This window comes from Globicephala melas, chromosome 14 (genome assembly GCF_963455315.2).
Source record: "Globicephala melas chromosome 14, mGloMel1.2, whole genome shotgun sequence".
NCBI classification, from domain to species: domain Eukaryota; kingdom Metazoa; phylum Chordata; class Mammalia; order Artiodactyla; family Delphinidae; genus Globicephala; species Globicephala melas.
In genome coordinates, this window is record NC_083327.1 from 10152136 (window position 1) to 10171130 (window position 18995).

Below are 18995 nucleotides of genomic sequence, written 5' to 3' on the forward strand. Positions count from 1 at the left end.
AATGTTGGCTACTAGTATGCAAAAGTATAGATAATTAAGAGACCATTAATTAATAGACCATTTCAGACCAAGCACTTCAACAAGGACATAGAGCTATACAAAAGAGCAAGAATTTAAACCAAGCCAGAAACTTCACGTGAGTAGGAAATGTCTTTTAATTAGTAGCAGTACACAGTAAGGTGAAAATGAAGATCTGGTGACTGACATCTTCAGCACACATAGCCCTGTAACCTACCCACATGTTAAGAACCATTCAGGATTTCTTTTTACTGTCGATGTAGGGCAAATAAGTAGGTGGATCATGAAAAGTACTTATCGAAAGTAAAGACACAAAGCAAAGCCCTAATTATCCTTGTTTAGAGTACCAATCTGCAGCTTCTCTGTGGAATTCCAGGGCTTCATGGAGTGTCCAGCAATTACAGGCTGAGGTGGGGAAAGTGGGTGATGTGTACCCAAATACATATTCGGCAACATTATTGAAGTCCAATGTAAAGATTTTTGATAAGTCATTATTTTGTACATGTGCTTGTTTGGGCAGAAACCCTCTTCCCTGTTTGAGTGATCTTGTCTGTAAATGGCAGGAGAGACTCACCCACGTGGGATTTGGCTCCTTTGTGAGCACTGAAGATGGATGAAAATACACTTATAAAAAAGGACAGGGGCTTGCCTGGTGGCGCAGTAGTTGCGAGTCCACCTGCCGATGTGGGGGACGCAGGTTCGTGCCCTGGTCCGGGAAGATCCCACATGCCGCGGAGCGGCTGGGCCCGTGAGCCATGGCCGCTGAGCCTGGCATCCGGAGCCTGTGCTCCGCAACGGGAGAGGCCACAACAGTGAGAGGCCCACGTCCCCCCCACCAAAAAGGACACCTGGGACTTCCCTGGCGGTCCAGTGGTTAAGACTGTGCGCTTCCACTGCCGGGGGTGCAGGTTCAATCCCTGGTCGGGGGACTAAAATCCCACATGTCGCACAGTGTGGCCACACACACAAAAAAAGGACACCAGCCTTTCCTGCCTGTATTGTCTCCCCACGTGAGACAAAAGAAAATGTTGAAAGTGTGTAAAACTCAATTCTGAACATGCACTTATCAATTCCAGTATAATATGAGGGAGGCGAAACAACATCAGCAGCTTAGGTGAGGCATGTATAGATTTTTTTTTTTGAAACTGACCCATTCTTATTTTTCATCCTGTAGTTGAGATTATCTTAATCCTCCTGCAACAGGACCCTTTTAAGTAGTACAGCTATTAAATAATGGTCCCATGAAAACTATTTAGCAACATCTAAAACAACCTAATTTTCTAATATGCCAGACAGGTTTTTCCAAATTCTCTTCAAGGACGGTATGTTTACGGAGGAAACTGAAAAACTGCTTTTCAAACAGATCAGGGCGCAGCAGCAGCAGCTACAGTTATAAGTTAACTGTCTAACCAGTTACTGGGAAAACACAAAAGAAAATGATTCAGAGTTTACATGAAGAAAGTGTCTGTGTTTCTGTAGGATGAATACATTCAATATTTTTCAATATTTTTACTCGGAAGTATTTTAGGATTAAGATCATTTGCTTGAAAAACAGCACTGACCGTTTGGTTGTGAAGAACTTTTATGGGAGTGGAATGCTCTGCACACTCGTTGGCAGTTCTATTATCTGCTGTAGTCGTGTTGGAATCTACCATATCCACTAACGCCACACTCAGATTCACCCGTAATGAATAGAGAACGAAGAAACCAAAAAAGGCCAAAAATGCTAGGTTGTAACGAGTAGAGCAGCACACTGGAGCTGAAATAAAGATTGGTGGAAAAACTTTCATTAAAAGAGTAACTTAGATGATACTGTCTAAATCACTAAAGAGGTCACTTCTTAGATGTACACAAATGAATAAACCATGAATGTTTTTCTGAGAATATTCTCAGATGAAGCATATCTAAAAACATGTACCAAAGAGAATTTGTTCCCAGTACCTGTAGTTTTGATAAAGATTTAACACATGAGAGCCTGAACTGTAAGACGGTTTCTTAAAACATGGAGGCAACAACTTTGCTCAGAAAAATCTGCATTCCGGAGTCAAAACCAAACCCCCAATCCCTGTCAGCTGGCAAGAGAAGAGAAAAGCATGTAAGCGGGTTTAACGGCATCACTATTTCTGAAAAACATGTCTCAAACATGGCCAGTAAGTCCTCGAGCGTTCAGCGTGGCACGTACATTACTGACTACGGGTCAGTAGCCCTCTCATCATAAACGTTATCTCAGCACAAAAAAATTTACTGCCAAGGCCAGGGCAGAAAACCCCTCCTGATAATTTCTTACCTTGAAAAGTATCCTCAGAGGCTGGGTTTGAATCAGAAGCCATGATTAATACTTAAGGCTCTCCTAAACTAAATGCATTTAAGAGCCCAGAAGCAAACTTGCAGAATCTATGACAGTTGCAGCCCCTGTGACAGTTGCTCAGTTGGTCTTGCTTAAAGGGCTCACAGTAAAAAGCACAGTTAGTGAATGTACCACAATGATTTAAAAAAAAAAAAGGAAGGCAGAGTGTGTTGGAGGAACCAATGAAAGGACGATCATGTGACAGGAGGAGTCTGACCTAGTTTTTTACTCTATAGGCGTATGCACATATTTTCTCTTTTTTCTTCTTTTACTGAGTTGCAGAACTGGAGGGGGGATGAGAATGCAGGAACTGACCCCGAGCGACAACGAGGAAGTGGCTAATCCAGGTTTTTACAACTTAAGTTTGGTCAACACTGAGTGTTTGATAAATATCTGTTGAAAGATATGAACATGTTTCATCTACTAATGACAAGTTAAAGTTAAGTACATATATATGAATATATGTGTGCTTTTATTTGGCAATGACTCATTAGCATTACACACACACACACACACACACACACACACACACACGTGCCTGTTTTTCCCTACTCAGGAAATCTGGTGTTTTCATTGACCTAACCTCACACAAGGATACATTTTTCAGAGTACAACGGTCTTGGTACAGATTCAGATCGAAGCTTTAATGAATACAGCACAACTGTATTTAGGTGTATGTTAATATACTGTGATCCAACTCACTTTTCTACAAGCACTCATACACTTAACAACTGCTATCACTTTTTCCTCTGTGCAAGACTGACATCTTTTAACAGACAACTTTTCATTTGGCATTCTTGCCTCCCTTTTCAGTACAGCTGGCGTTAGAACAATAGCACCACTGCCACAGTTCGATCCAGACCTGTGAAAACTATATTTCTAAAGCTTCATTCACGCTGCCTCTGTTACCTGAATCTAGACACACTGGCTCTCTGCCCCAGGCAAAAAGGCAGCTGTCTAGTTAAGGCCAGTTGCAGAATGCAAGGCATGTTTTCTAGGAGAGCACATTTTCTCTGTCATTGCTCTGTGTTGGACGAGAATATACAGAGAAGTCTGGATGGGGGCGGGGCTCATAATCTTTCCAAATTTGGGCAATTAAAATGTGTTACTCTGGGTAATTTGGAGCAGGAAATATCCAGATTAATGTACTGTCTGCTTTGCCAAGGTACTATATACAAAGTTCATTATTCGCTTCAGCAGAGGAGTGACAAGATGTGATTTACGGTTTAAAGAGCTTCTCTGGTTGCTGTGTGGAGATGACAAAGGGGCAGAAGTGTGAACGGTGGTGAGGGATGTAGACTCAGGGAGATCACTCAAGGGATTATTGGAAGTTTCCAGGAAAGAGGTGATGGTGGCTTAAAGTAGAGTAAAGCCCAGGCAATGGAGAGAAATGAGTGGATTTGAGATAACTTTAAAGGCAGAACTCACAGGCCTTGCCAACACACTGGACACGGGGGTTAGTGAAAGGGAGGGACACAGCTACCAGCGATGCTCTTACTCTGAACAACTTTATTTTTTGCTACTCTGACTTGTAATGTTATCACTCCATTCTATCCTTATTTGAGTTGCCTTATTTTAACCGTATGTTATCAGTTTCTCCCCACACGATAACTGATTAGGAGTATGATATACCTTACCGTGTGAATATCATGTAGGGGTAGAAGCTTGGGAAGTGGAGGAAAGGTGAGTAAAATGATTTCAAATTCCTAGTGATACTACTTGGAAATCTGACCTAGAAGTTATGGACCCGGCAACGTTAACTTTTGGGGGCACAGAGTCAATAATCAGAAAAGAAAAAGCCAACACAGGAGTCACGAAGTATATGACTATGAGATTTTAAGAACATTACAAATAAGGGGTTACTAGTTTTAAAAAATGATTGTCGATTACAAATCAGTCAGAAAGATTTTGTTTCAAGAAAGTATGGTGACAGCGCAAAATGTGCCTGTGAATTTGGCCAGTGTTTGAAATTGGTCCAAGAAAAGCGTGCTTGCGTGACGAGGGGACAGAACATTCATCTGGCGCCCGCCACACTGAAATCAAGTTCAGAACAAAACCATGCTTGCGTAACCAACGGAGCACCCATCAAAACAAACATCAGCTTCTAAAACATGGTTTAAACTTAGGAATGTGGAATGGGCGTAGCTGAAAGAACAGAGGCTGATTTAGATTGAAGCCGACCTGGTGACGGAGCTCAGCTCTGATTTTCACTGGCTGTATGTCTTTGGGGAAGTTAGTTAATAGTTTTCATTATCAGGTTTCTCAGCTCCCAAATGAGGTGACCGCCACCCACCTCACTGGGTTGTGTGTGCATTAGATGAAATACTGAAGGGCAGTCAGTAAAAGTGAGCTCCTTTCCCGTTTATCCTGGAAAAAGTTATACCACCGAGATAAACGGCTACGATACACATATGTGTGTAACACGGGACAAAAGAGTGACATAAGTGTGCTGTGTGTGGGGTAGGGGATGGTCAAGGAAGGCTTCTGGGAGAAAGAACACTTGCACTGAACCTTCATCAATAAGCAGGTTCGAGGAAGGAGAGCAGGGCAAGCAGAGGCAGCGGCAGGTACAGAAGTATGGAAAGCAAGCCAGAAGGAGCGGGAAACAGCAAATGATCTTATGGGGCTGAACTATGGTGCTGCATAACTCAGAGTGGGACACTGGGCACTGAATTTAATAACAAGAACAACAGGGAATAGGGGCAGGACAGGTATAAAGACGTAGAGGATGGACTTGAGGACACAGGGAGGGGGAAGGGTAAGCTGGGACGAAGTGAGAGAGTGGCATGGACATATAGTCACTACCACATGTAAAATAGATAGCTGATGTAAAATAGATAGCTGATAGATAGCAGCCGCATAGCACAGGGAGATCAGCTCGGCGCTTTGTGACCACCTGGAGGGGTGGGATAGGCATGGTGGGAGGGAGGGAGACGCAAGAGGAAAGAGATATGGAGGCATCTGTATATGTATAACTGATTCGCTTTGTTATGAAGCAGAAACTAACACACCATTGTAAAGCAATTATACTCCAATAAAGATGTTAAAAAAAAACCCAATAGGTAATAGTTATTGAGCCCGATGTGCTCGATATCAGCCTAAGTGTTTTGCCTATATTAGGGTTATAAAGATTAGTTGAGGTGGGGTACATGTAAAATACTTAGAACAGTGCTTAGCACATAATATGCCTTCACATAACTGTGAACTGTTGTTATTATTATTGCTCTTCCTGGACATTAGGAATTGAGGTAATTTGTTACAGATCAAGGTGATTTCTCATTTGTGAGAAATCAGAAGTTGAAAAAAGAAGTTAAGAAGCTGTTGAAGCGGGTGTTAAGTTCCCAGTGAAACATGCAGAATTGCCGAGCGAGTGGACACCCACCCAGAACTGGTGGGCGCAACCTGCCCTCGCGTGTGACCTTGAAGCACGACTTGCCTGTACGCAGAGGCAAGCACCAGGTAAGCAGATAGCTGGCACTGAGATGGTGTGGTGACAAAGCAGGGAATTTAGAGTGCTGGCAAGAAAATAAAGTGTTGGACTGTGATTCTGACCCAAGAAGCAAGTGAAATGGAGAGGGATAATGGTTTAGGAAAAGGCACACTGGAATATAAAATCTCAGGGAGGGCAGGAGCTTCTGTTCTGTTTTGTTCACTGCTGTACACCTTCAATGCCTAGAGCAGTGCCTGGGAGAGGTGGCATACGAATATTTAGGGGGCTTAAAAGCAGAGAGGTGTTTCCTGATGGAACTTCACAATTCTACCTATGAAGTTCTCTTGACGACAGATGAAACAGACAGATCTTCTCTCTACTTTTGTGTATGTGTGAACTCTTCCATAAAAAGATGAGGGGTCAGGCAGCTTCCCCGGTGGTGCAGTGGTTAGGAGTCCGCCTGTCAATGCAGGGGACACGGGTTTGAGCCCTGGTCTGGAAGGATCCCACATACCGCGGAGCAACTAAGCCCATGCGCCACAACTGCTGAGCCTGTGTGCGCGCCTGGAGCCGGTGCTCCGCAACAAGAGAGGCCACCGCAGTGAGAAGCCTGCACACCACAGCGAGGAGCGGCCCCCACTCGCTGCAACTAGAGAAAGCCCATGGAGCAACGAAGACCCAACGCAGCCATAAAATAAATAAATAAATTTATTAACAAAAAAAAAAAAGATGAGGGGGTCAGTGGGTGGAAGGTCCAGATGAAATGAGAGTGGTCAAAGTGGAGCAGTTACACAGGCAGGTAGGAAGGAATTCTGGTTGTCGTTAAAGCAGTCATGGGAGATGACAGGGCCCAAGGGGTGACTGAGGAGGAAGTCATCAGACACGCAGGAGTCTGAGAAGTTGAGGGGACGTGGTGCTGGATGAGGCGTCACTCAAGATCATGGTGGGAATTAGAGTGTGGAAGATGGAGGTGTGTGAGGTGGTAAAGCCTATGATGACTGAAGCGAAGTGCTGGGAAGTGGGCAGAGGAGAAAACCACGTAGGGGAAAGGAGCCTAGCCTAATGGCGTTGCGAGTGGAGGGGTGATTGTCTGGAAGCATCAATGTGGAGTAAGGAAGAGTTGATCCCACCAACTACTACAGGATAACAGAAAATCACCCCGTGAGACAGCAGGGAGGAGTGGTGTGCCCAGAAGGCCAGGTTTCTGCTGCAGCAAGGAGGTGCCTGAGGTGAGGGAAGCCTGCTGAAAAGCTGAGGATGTCCAGCCTTTCTTCATTGTGGGAGGGTCTGGCAGTGGGGAGAAGCAGGCCTGGCTGAGGGGCAAGGAAGTACTGAGCAGTGGGGGGCTGAGACTGAGGCGGAAATCCACGGTCAGGGGCACTGACCTATGCAAAGACGATGACTTTCTCTAGAGGAGGGGGCCTGGACTGGTGAGCCCCCCGACCAGGGGACTGCATTAAAAAAGATTTCCTGGGGCTTCCCTGGTGGCGCAGTGGTTGGGGGTCCGCCTGCCGGTGCAGGGGACGCGGGTTTGTGCCCCGGTCCGGGAGGATCCCACATGCCGCGGGGCGGCTGGGCCCGTGAGCCATGCCGCTGAGCCTGCGTGTCTGGAGCCTGTGCTCCGCAACGGAGGAGGCCACGGCAGTGAGAGGCCCGCGTACCGCAAAAAAAAAAAGATTTCTTATCTAAATGGATAAAACAAGTTTGGCTTTTAAACAGGGTAACATTTAACTGGTCTTAGCCTGCCTTATGGGTTGTTCATTCCTGATAAATCCTTATGTATTCTTAGCTCCCAAATTAATACCCATTTACAAGAAAACACCAAATTCCATTAAAATGGACTCAGTTACTTTAATATTAACATTGATTATCACATGACCCAAGGCCATTTCCCTTCCTTCTGTAACATGGTTGCTGTCTACCAGCGCTCCATACCTTATATTTAAGACTATATTTACACACAAATTACGTTTGTGAAACACAACGCTTATGTAACTGAACCTTGAATGTAACCATCTGCCTCCCACACCAAAAGAATAGTAGAGGTAAAAAACAAAACAAAAAATGAAATAAAGCAGAGGATGTACCATTATAAGCTAGAAAATCACAACTTGCAACAGTGTGACATGAAGAATGGGGCCCTTATTCTGCAGTGCCAGCTTCTCTGAGGAATGCAAAATCCAGTCTTCACTGATGATGATGAAAATAATGATAATAATGATAATAATTAACACTGACTATATGCCAAACTCTATTCCAAGCACTTTCTATTAGCTTATTTAATCCTCACAATAACCCTATAAATTAGGTGTATCATTTTCTCTGATTTGCAGGCACAGAGAGGTTAGGTTAGGCAGCAGAACTACGATCGGCCATTAGGCACCCTGCCTCCAGACCCATGTTCTGCCTTTAAACACAAAGAAATGTCTTAGGAGACCTAAAACTGATTTTTCATAACGTGAATGAGCACATTTTGGTGCAACGGATTGTTGAAAATCCACTTAATCAAATACAAGACACATCTCATTCATACAAAAGTAAACCTTCAACTGGTGGAAAGTGTGAGGAACGGAATTTTTATGTGTGTGCCTAATTCCCTCCTCCCTCCTACCTAAATTAGGCAGAAGAATCTATACACTTCCTGTGGTTTACCAGTATTGAGCCGCCCTTCCCCCATCACTTTGTTGTTTTGCTTTTAATCTTTATTGGAGTATAGTTGATTAATAATGTTGTGTTATTTTCAGGTGTACAGCAATGTGAATCTGTTATATACATATATCCATTCTTTTTATGATTCTTTTCCCATATAGGCCATTACAGAGCACTAAGCAGAGTTCCCTGTGCTATACAGTAGGTCCTTATTGGTTATCTATTTTATATATAGTAGTGTGTATATGTCAATCTCAATCTTCCAATTTATCCCTCTCCCCCTTACCCCTTGTAACCATAAGTTTGTTTTCTACATCTGTGACTCTATTTCTGTTTTGTAGATAAGTTCATTTGTACCCCCCCCTTTTTTTAAGATTCCACATATGAGCAATATCATATCATATTTGTCTTTCTCTGACTTACTTCACTCAGTATGACAATCTCTAGGCTGAAGGAATCAGGCTCCCTGACTTCAGACTATACTACAAAGCTATAGTAATCAAGACAGTATGGTACTGGCACAAAAACAGAAATATAGATCAATGGAACAGGATAGAAAGTCCAGAGATAAACCCACACACCTATGGTCACCTAATCTATGACAAAGGAAGCAAGAATATATAATGGAGAAAAGACAGTCTCTTCAATAAGTGGTGCTGGGAAAACTGAACAGCTACAGGTAAAAGAATGAAATTAGAACACTCCTTCACACCATACACAAAAATAAACTCAAAATGGATTAAAGTGCTCCCCTGGTGGTGCAGTGGTTGAGAGTCCGCCTGCCGATGCAGGGGACACGGGTTCGTGCCCTGGTCTGGGAAGATCCCACAAGCCGCGGAGCGGCTGGGCCCGTGAGCCATGGCCACTGAGCCTGCGCGGCCGGAGCCTGTGCTCCGCAACGGGAGAGGCCACAACAGTGAGAGGCCCGCATACTGAAAAAAAAAAAAAAAGGATTAAAGACCTAGATGTAAGGCTGGACACAATAAAACTCTTAGCGGAAAACATAGGCAGAACACTCTTTGACATAAATCGCAGCAATATCTTTTTTGATCCACCTCCTAGAGTAATGAAAATAAAAACAAAGAAAACAAAGGGGACCTAATGAAACTTAAAAGATTTTGCACAGCAAAGGAAACCATAAACAAAATGAAAAGACAACCCTCAAAATGGGAGAAAATATTTGCAAACGAAGCAACCAACAAGGGATTAATCTCCAAAATATACAAATAGCTTATGCAGCTCAATATCAAAAAAATAAACAACCCAATCAAAAAATGGGCAGAAGATCTAAATAGATATTTCTCCAAAGAAGACATACAGATGGCCAAGAAGCACATGAAAACATGCTCAACATCACTAATTATTAGAGAAATGCAAATCAAAACTACAATGAGGTATCACCTCACACCAGTCAGAATAGCCATCATCAAAAAGTCTACAAACAATGAATGCTGGAGAGGGTGTGGAGAAAAGGGAACCCTCCTACACTGTTGGTAGGTAGGAATGTAAACTGGTACAGCCACTATGGAGAACCATATGGAGTTTCCTTAAAAAACTAAAAATAGAGCTATCATATGATCCAGCAATCCAACTCCTGGGCATATATTTGGGGAAAACCATAACTAGAAAAGACATATGCACCCAGTGTTCATTGTAGCACTATTTACAATAGGCAGGACATGGAAGCAACCTAAATGTCCATCGATAGAGGAATTGATAAAGAAGATGTGGTACATATACACAATGGAATATTACTCAGCCATAAAAAAGAATGAAATAATGTCATTTGCAGCAACATGGATGTCCCCCATCACTTTGGTGTGCATCTCTGAAATCTACCTGACTACGTAAAAGCAAATGCTCGAAAAGCAAACCAGTCAGGTTACTGACAGGTTACTGAGAATTCTGTTGTGTTCTGTCAACCTGAGACATATTCTTTTTTTTTTAAAAAATAAATTTATTTATTTTTGGCTGCATTGGGTCTTTGTTGCTGTGCACAGGCTTTCTCGAGTTGCGGTGACCGGGGGCTACTCTTCATTGCAGTGCACAGGCTTCTCATTGTGGTGGCTTGTCTTTGTTGTGGAGCACGGGCTCTAGGCACGCGGGCTGCAGTAGTTGTAGCACACGGGCTCAGCAGCTGTGGCTCGCAGGCTCTAGAGCGCAGGCTCAGTAGTTGTGGCACACGGCCTTAGTTGCTCCACGGCATGTGAGATCTTCCCGGACCAGGGCTTGAACCCCTGTCCCCTGCATTGGTCTTAACACTACAGAAACATACTTTAATTTTAGCTCTCTCAATAAAGCAGCACTATGCATAACACAAAACCACGTCCTCTTATTCATGACGGAGCAGGGAACTTTCAAATTTGTGAAGGATTCAACAAAAATGATTAAGCATTTTGCAAACAGGAATTTCTCCAACGTAACACAAATGTGGCAGTGTTGTGACAAGGAGGAAGGATGGGACTAAAAACTGGAAAAACTCTGGTTAGTCCTTAATATGGCTACAGCAATAGTGGGAACTTAACCTTTCTGGCCCTCAGCTGTTTACATATAAAATGATGCCCACTTGATAGGAGTTAGTCTCTAAGGTCTTTTAACCGCTGTAAAATTTTATGACGAACATTTTATCAGCTTTTCTCTTCTGAAAAATAAAACTATACACATAGGCATAGATAAGGTACAGCTAATTTCATAGAGGTTTGTTCCAGAAACAAACATAAAAGATAAGTAAAACATATGCAAACATATAGAAAGAGAGGTTTTAAGGTCTGCTGAAGGTCTTCAGGCACCAAAAGTGAAAAAAACCCAATTCTGGATGGAAAGTTTTTTTTGTTTTTTTTAAACACCTACACTTTCTGGAATGTGCAAAGTAAATATATAGAACATAACTTAAAAAATATAACTAACGGGCATCGTGTTTCTCCTATTAGCCGTACATGGTAGATAGTATGACTAAAGCTAGGACAAAGGGCACTACTGCGAGAAAATGAGGTAATACCTGGTGCCTCTCATAAAGCGGCTACATCCATCTTTGTCTTTTCCATCCCTTCTCCTGGTGCCCCTCTCCTGTCCTGCTCGCAGCACCCCAGACACAGAGCTTAATTTAAAATATTGTTGACGGGCTTCCCTGGTGGCGCAGTGGTTGAGAGTCCATCTGCCGATGCAGGGGACGCGGGTTCGTGCCCTGGTCCGGGAAGATCCCACATACCGCGGAGCGGCGGGGCCCGTGAACCATGGCCGCTGAGCCTGCGCGTCCGGAGCCTGTGCTCCGCGACGGGAGAGGCCATAACAGTGAGAGGCCCACGTACCACAAATAAATAAATAAATAAATAAATAAAAATAAAAATATTGTTGACTAATGCAATACTCTATAACGGTAGGCGCCTATTCTCTAAAACCCTTATCGTATTTTAAATAGCAAAACAAAATGTGTTGCTGCTATTCTTACTTCACTTTTGCTCTCCAGTGGTATGTAAAGAGTAAAAATAAGAAGGAAAATGGTTATAATGAAGACAGCCGCCTCAAGGCATGAGGAACAGGGCTAAGATCTATACACTCAACCCATGAATCAAGCAGGGATTGTTCTTAAAAGGAATGAGTTAATTTTTTTCTTTTTCAATCTACTTTATTGAGGTATATTTTACATACAATAAAATGCTCCCATTTCAAGTGTACAGTTTGGTGAATTTTGACAAATGTATACATCTGTGAATCCCAGTCAAGCTGCAGAACTTTCCCATCTGCATCCTGTACCCTAAAAAGTACCCTAGTGCCTCTGCAGGCAATTCCTTCCTGCCTGTAGCTTCCAGGCAACCACTGATCGGCTTCCTGTTATTACAGATTAGTTCTGCTTGTTTAGAACGTCATACTGATGGAGTCATACATTAATATGGTGGTTTCTTTTGTGTCTGAGATTTACCCACGTTGTTATGTGTATCAGGAATTTCTTTTTATAATACCACTGAGTATGCATGAATATACCACAATTTGTTTATCCATTCACCTGCTGATGAACTGATGGATATGTTGTTTCCAGTTTTTTACTATTATGAATTAAAGCTGTTATAAACATTGTTTGGTATTATGGTAATGTATGTTTAACTTTAAAATAGATTGCCAGTTTTCCAAAGTAGTTGTACCATTTTACACTCTTACAAGCAAAATATGAGAGTTCTAGTTATTCTGTATGTTGGCCAATATTTGGTATCTTCAGCCATTTTAACTTTAGCCATTCTAGTAAGTGTGTAACGGCTCATTGCGGTTTTAATCTGCATTTTCCTTACAACCACTGATGTTTAACATTTGAGCTAAAATTTGATTATATTTATATATATGTTTCCCAATTGCAACAGAATATAGTAGTCTCTAGGGAATATCTTTATTATTTCTGTATTTCCAAACTAGATTATTTGGCAGAAGAGGATTATAGAAATCTAACTCATATGCTATAGAAAAAGATCAGTTTATGGAACTAAGTCTGACTTCCAGGTAAAACGGCATTATGGTACAGTGTTTACATTGAGCGCCCACAAAAATAAGCTCCCAGTTGCCAGATAGAGCTATAATGTTACCACCTCTACTGCCACCATCTGGTAATGATAAAAACAAATTTAGAAGATACCACAGGATTGTACTGTTCTTGGTCAGGAAAAGTCAAATTTCGAATTCAACTCTGTTTCTCATGCACACATCTTTGAAACTATAGAATGCATGCAAACTGATTTATTCTTTAGTTTTAATTTCTTTTAAAGAAGTATAGCAAAATATTTTAATTTCCCCAAATTCAGGGAAGATGCATTGTGAAGTAACTCTTTTTCCATTTGTTGCAAGACTTTGTGCAAATTACCTTAGTGCTCTATCAATAACCTATCTTGAGGATAACCTGTTTCCTAACTTAAGTCGTAGAGTGCTGAGACTTAATCGTAGACAGCTATACGGGGGGAAAAATGTATGCAGTACTTTTAATCTCTTATCGCACAATTTCAAGATATTCGCTGGGTTATCCAATAATTTTCCTCCGCATACTCACAAATGTTAACCTCAGTCCTTTTTTGTGTCTCCTCTTCATGCCCAGGGAGCTAGCTACCAGATCACGTGCTGGAGGGCGAAGAGCTGTGGCAACCTGGCAGTGACACGGAGGAAGAGCCCGCGGCTCCGTCCCGCCCTCTATCCTTCAATTGCAGATTTCTCCCCAGTTCGCTCTTCTACGGGGTCCTCCCCTCCGCCCTCTGCCCATTGATTTCAAGATTCTCCCCAAGTTCGTTCTTCCACAGGGACCCCGGCTCAAAACTACCGAAAATCGCCGGGAGCCCAGCGCCGCCAGCGCCCAGCAGCTCCCCGCCCGGGCCCGCCTGCTGCACCTGCCGAGGCCCCCGGGGCTGCACCTGCCGAGGTCCCCGGGGCTGCGCCTGCAGAGGTCCCGCCCGAGCCTCCGCCCGACCCGGCCCGGCCTCACGGTCCAGCCCGCCTCCTGGGCCCCAGAGCTGCTTCTGGGCACCCGAGAAGGCGGGGGCTGAGTGGGGTCCTGGATGGGCCCCGCGTTCTCAGTCCCCTCGCGCTTAAGCAGCTCTGGACACACTCTACCTTGGGACCGCCTCCCGCCCGAAGACCCTGATTCTCTCAGCTGCTCACCGGTTTCCGCCCGCGGGGCGCGCTGCAAGAGCGGCGTGCGGTCCTCGCCCTCCTCGCCGTCGCTCGGGGCAAGGTCCGGAACCGGGGACTTCATGACGCCTCCAAGGAGCGGCGGCACCGACCACCCAGCGGAAAAGAAAACTCAGACTGAACAGCCGAAGACCCCCCCGGGCCGCAGTGGCCAGGCCGAGCTGGGCCGCTGGCACCGCCCCCGGCCTGGCACCGCCCCTCGGCCACGTCTTGCCTCGGGCCCCGCCCAGGGGCAGTTACGCAGACTCCGCCCCTGTCGCCATCTTGGGTTCCGGCAACTCGGCAACCGGTAGTGAGGGGGACGGCGGGCTTCGGGCGTCTGGGCTTGCTGAGGCGCAGTTGGCGCCTAGGTAGCTGGCTCGCTGGGTCGCTGGTGTTCTAAGGAACAGCGTTCCCCTCCCTGGCGCTCCCTTTACAAGTTGCTCAGGGAGCAGGGGTGACTGGGAACCTTGAGGCGGGCGGCAGGGGCTTAAATCGTGCATAATTGAGGGGAGGGCTTGGACCGAACTTGGAGTGGATGTTTTGTATTTGACGTTCAGTTATAGTAGTAAATTGCCGTGAATATTAGCAACCCTGGTACTATCTGACCGTGACAGCATATTGTCTCTAGGATACCCTTTGAGGCGGAAAACCAGGCAATAGAAACGTATTGTTGAGTCCTATGTAATTGCCTACTTCGTAGGTCAAAATAACCCAGTATCAGCAGTTTCATATGGTTCACCCTGTAGAATCATGTGACGTATGTCTCCACAGGTCTAAATCGAACAGGTTCTCCTGGCATTTGCTGACTCTAAGGTAGAAGCGCTAGGAAAATGCACTAGCCTGCCTTGCGGGGAGGGGGTGGGAGTGGGACAAACCTCTTCTGACCACAGGCAGTTCTCTGTGGGTCATAAAGAACTGGAGATGAAAGGGCAAATGAGATACGGTAGGTGCCCTTGGGGAGTTCATTGCAGCAGGGAAGAAACCCACAAGTCAACAGTTAAATCAGCCAGGTCAGAGGCTTGGTGAGGTCCACATGGGAACAAATGAGAGGGTCAACCTTGTCCGGAGGGGAGGGTGGCAGCGACTGCTGGAGGCATCCCTAACCTCCAGATCGGTAAATGCTAGTAAGGTCATCACGTTACAAGGAGGACAAATCAAGCCTTGTTTCTGAGTTACTGAAATTATCCTGTATGAGATTTAAACTGTCCGAGGAGGATTCTGGCCCTTCAGGAATATTGTAGAGCAATGCCCCTTAAACTTGAATGTAGGAAATCACCAGGCAGTTCCTTTTAAAATTCACGTTCAAGTTTATCAGGTGCGGTATGACAGTTAATTAAAAAATTTTAAAATACCATTGTTTGGTTTTTATTTGTTAATATGATATTATAAAATACATTGATTTCTAAAAAATTGAGGTTTAATTGATTTACAATATATTAGTTTCAGGTATACAACATAGTGATTCGAAATTTTTATAGATTATACTCCATTTAAAGTTATTATAAAATATTGCTTATATTCCCTGTGCTGTACAATGTATCCTTGTAGCTTATTTATATTATACAGAGTAGTTTGTATCTCTTAACCCCCTACCTCTATCTTGTCCCTCTGCCCTTCCCTCTTCCCACTGGGAACCACTAATTTGTTCTCTATATCTGTGAGTCTACTTCTGTTTGTTATATTCATTTGTTTTATTCTTTAGATTCTACATATAAGTGATAACAGTATTTGGTAACAGTTAATTTTATGTATCTACTTGGAGGGTGCTTTTGGATGAGGTTAACATTTAAATTGGTGAACTCTGGGTAAAGCAGATTGCCCTCTGTAATGTGAGTAGACCTTATTCCATTAATCTAAAGGCCTGAATAGAAGACCTACCCTCTGAGCACGGGGGGATTCTCTAGCAGACTGCTTTCAGACTTCATTTGCACCATGGGTCTCTAGGCTGCCAGGCTACACGCCGATTTAGGCTGGCCAGCCTTCATAATTGCACAAGCCATTTCCTTATAATTCTTTTTAGCCATTTCCTTATAATTCTTATTATGTGCCTGCACGCACACACACACACTATTGGTTCTGTTTCTCTGGCGGACCCGGGCTAGTATATCTGGGATGGGCCTGAGATTCTGTATTGTTAGGAAGCTCACAGGTGACCACAGTTTGAATAGCAAGGTTATAAAAGACTTGAACCAGGGAATAAAGATTCCAACAGACTTGAAATATTTCAAACCACAGGAGGTCCTTTAAAAAAAACAAACAACCCACACTTTTTATTTTAGAAGTTTTAAGTTTACAGAAAAGTTGTAGAGATAGTCCAGGGAGTTTTTCATACCCTTTGCCTTGTTTGATCTTTTGCAGAGGTCTTAAATTAGTATGATACATTGATCACAACTAATTAGCCAATATTGATAGATTAAAAAAAATACATTTATTTATTTATTTTTGACTGCATTGGGTCTTCATTGCTCCACGCGGGCTTTCTCTAATTGCTGCGAGCTGGGGCTACTCTTTTTTGTGGTGTGTGGGCTTCTCATTGCGGTGGCTTCTCTTGTTGCAGAGCACGAGCTCTAGGCGTGGGCTTCAGTAGTTGTGGCATGCGGGCTCAATAGTTGCGGTGCATGGGCCCAGTTGCTCTGTGGCGTGTGGGATCTTCCCAGTCCAGGGCTCGAACCCATGTCCCTTGCACTGGCAGGCGGATTGCTAACCATTGTGCCACCAGGGAAGTCTCTGATAGATTATTGTTTTGTTTTTTTTCTTTATAAATTTATTTATTTTTGGCTGCATTGGGTCTTTGTTGCTGCACGTGGGCTTTCTCTAGTTGCACTGAGCGGGGGCTACTCTTCGTTGCGGTGCGCAGGCTCCTCTTTTTGGTGGCTTCTCTTGTTGCGGAGCATGGGCTCTAGGCGCACAGGCTTCAGTAGTTGTGACTCATGGGCTCAGTAGTTGTGGTGCACGGGCTTAGTTGCTCCACGGCATGTGGGATCTTCCTGGACCAGGGCTCGAACCTGTGACCCCTGCATTAGCAGGCGGATTCTTAACCACTGCGTGACCAGGGAAGCCCTGATAGATTATTGTTAATGGAAGTTCATACTTTATATTCAGATTTATTTAGTTTTTACCTAATGTTCTTTTTCTGTCCCAGGATTCCATCCAGGATGCCACATTATATTGTATTTAGGCATTGTGTCTCATTGGGCTCCTGTAGACTGACAGTTTCTCAGACCTTCCTTGTTTTTACTGATCTTGAAAGTTTTGTAGAGTACTGGTAGGTTTTGTAGAAAGGCTCCCAATTTGACTTTGTTCGATGTTTTTATTATAATTAGACTGGGGTTATGGGGTTAAAGACCACAGAGGTAAAGTGCCATCCTCATCACATAATTTCAAGGGAATATGCTGTCAACATAACTTATCACCGACGGTTATCAGTGGTGGTGGTAAACTTCATCACATGCCTGAGATGGTGTTTGTCAGGTTTTTCCTCAAGTTCCTCTTTTTCTCCCCCTCCCGTTCCATTCTTTTCGCTCAGTATGTGCAGCCTCTACTTGAGGGGCAGGGACTTTATGCTTCACCTGTTTGAGGGGCAGAATTCTTTTGTATGGGAGAAGTGTCTGTTTCCCACCATTTGTTCATTTTATATATTTTTTAAAATTAGGGACTCTAATTTTATTTATTTATTTTTACATTTTTATTTAGTATTGGAGTATAGTTGATTAACAATATTGGGTTAGTTTCAGGTGTACAGCAAAGTGATTCAGTTATACATATACATGTATCTATTCTTTTTCAAATTCTTTTCCCATTTAGGTTATTACAGAGGACTGAGCAGAGTTCCCTGTGCTGTACAGTAGGTCCTTGTTGGTTATCGGGTTTTTTTGGCTATGATGTGCGGCTTGCAGGATCTTAGTTCCCTGACCAGGGATTGAACCTGGTTCACGGCAGTGAAAGCACAGAGTCCTAATCACTGGACCTCCAGGGAACTCCCATGGTTATCTGTTTTGAATATAGCAGTGTGTACATGTCAATCCTGAACTCCCAATCTCTCCCTCCCTCCCACCCCCATTTGTTTATTTATTCAATCATTTATTTGTATTAGTATGGACTCATGGTTATTTATCTTATACTTTGGGTTATAATCCAACACTTTGTTATTTATTTTATTGCTCAAATTGTTCCAGCTTTGGTAACTGGGAGCTCTTTCAGTTGGCTCCTGTGCCCCTTTTATATGCCCCTGCTGTGTTTTTTGAGCACTACCTTACCTTCCGGTATTACAAGCTGTCCCAGCTCATCCTGTATAGTCTCTGCTCCTGCCATTTCTCCAAGGTGAATGATATTAGAAACCAAGATGGGTGCTGGGTGTACTTCTTGTTACATTGATTCCAGGCCCAATTTTTAAAATTTTTTTTGCGGTACGCGGGCCTCTCACTGCTGTGGCCTCTCCCGTTGCGGAGCACAGGCTCCGGACGCGCAGGCCCAGCGGCCATGGCTCACGGGCCCAGCCGCTCCGCGGCATGTGGGATCTTCCTGGACCGGGGCACGAACCCGCGTCCCCTGCATCGGCAGGCAGACTCTCAACCACTGCGCCACCAGGGAAGCCCCAGGCCCAATTTTTTTGTTATTGTTTTCTTTTATAATCTTCTCAAGAGGATTTTTTTAAAAAAGTGTAAGATAACACCTTTTTCTTCCTTATTTCTGACATTTAATTCCTGTTCGCTACCATAGAAGATTGTTGTTGATGTTATTTATTTTTTGGTTAGTAATTCCTTTCTTTAACAACACTCTAAACCAGTGCTATTCAATAGAAATATAACGCAAGACATATATGTAATTTAACATTTTCCAGTAGCCTCATCAAAAACTTAAGAAACAAAAAAAAGGTGAAATTAACTCTATAATATACATTCTTTAACC

General features: G+C 43.7%; 1 protein-coding gene across 5 annotated transcripts in view; it reads right to left on the minus strand.

Moving 5' to 3' along the window:
- Window positions 1-14282, minus strand: part of SLC17A5 (solute carrier family 17 member 5) — a 59362-nt gene extending 45080 nt beyond the window's left edge. For 2 of the 5 annotated variants that reach the window (XM_060283395.1, XM_030859314.2), the window contains exons 1-2: window positions 14076-14282; window positions 1581-1777 (exon numbers count right to left, since the gene is read on the minus strand). In XM_060283395.1, coding sequence (XP_060139378.1) covers window positions 1581-1777; window positions 14076-14169 — 291 coding nt within the window. In that variant the 5' untranslated portion in view covers window positions 14170-14282. Of the gene's footprint in view, window positions 1-1580; window positions 1778-1959; window positions 2279-2305; window positions 2828-13473; window positions 13692-14075 lie in introns of those variants that run through there. The other 3 variants (XM_060283394.2, XM_030859315.3, XM_060283393.2) reach the window with 3 other exon arrangements.
- Between the last annotated feature and the right edge of the window lie 4713 nt (window positions 14283-18995).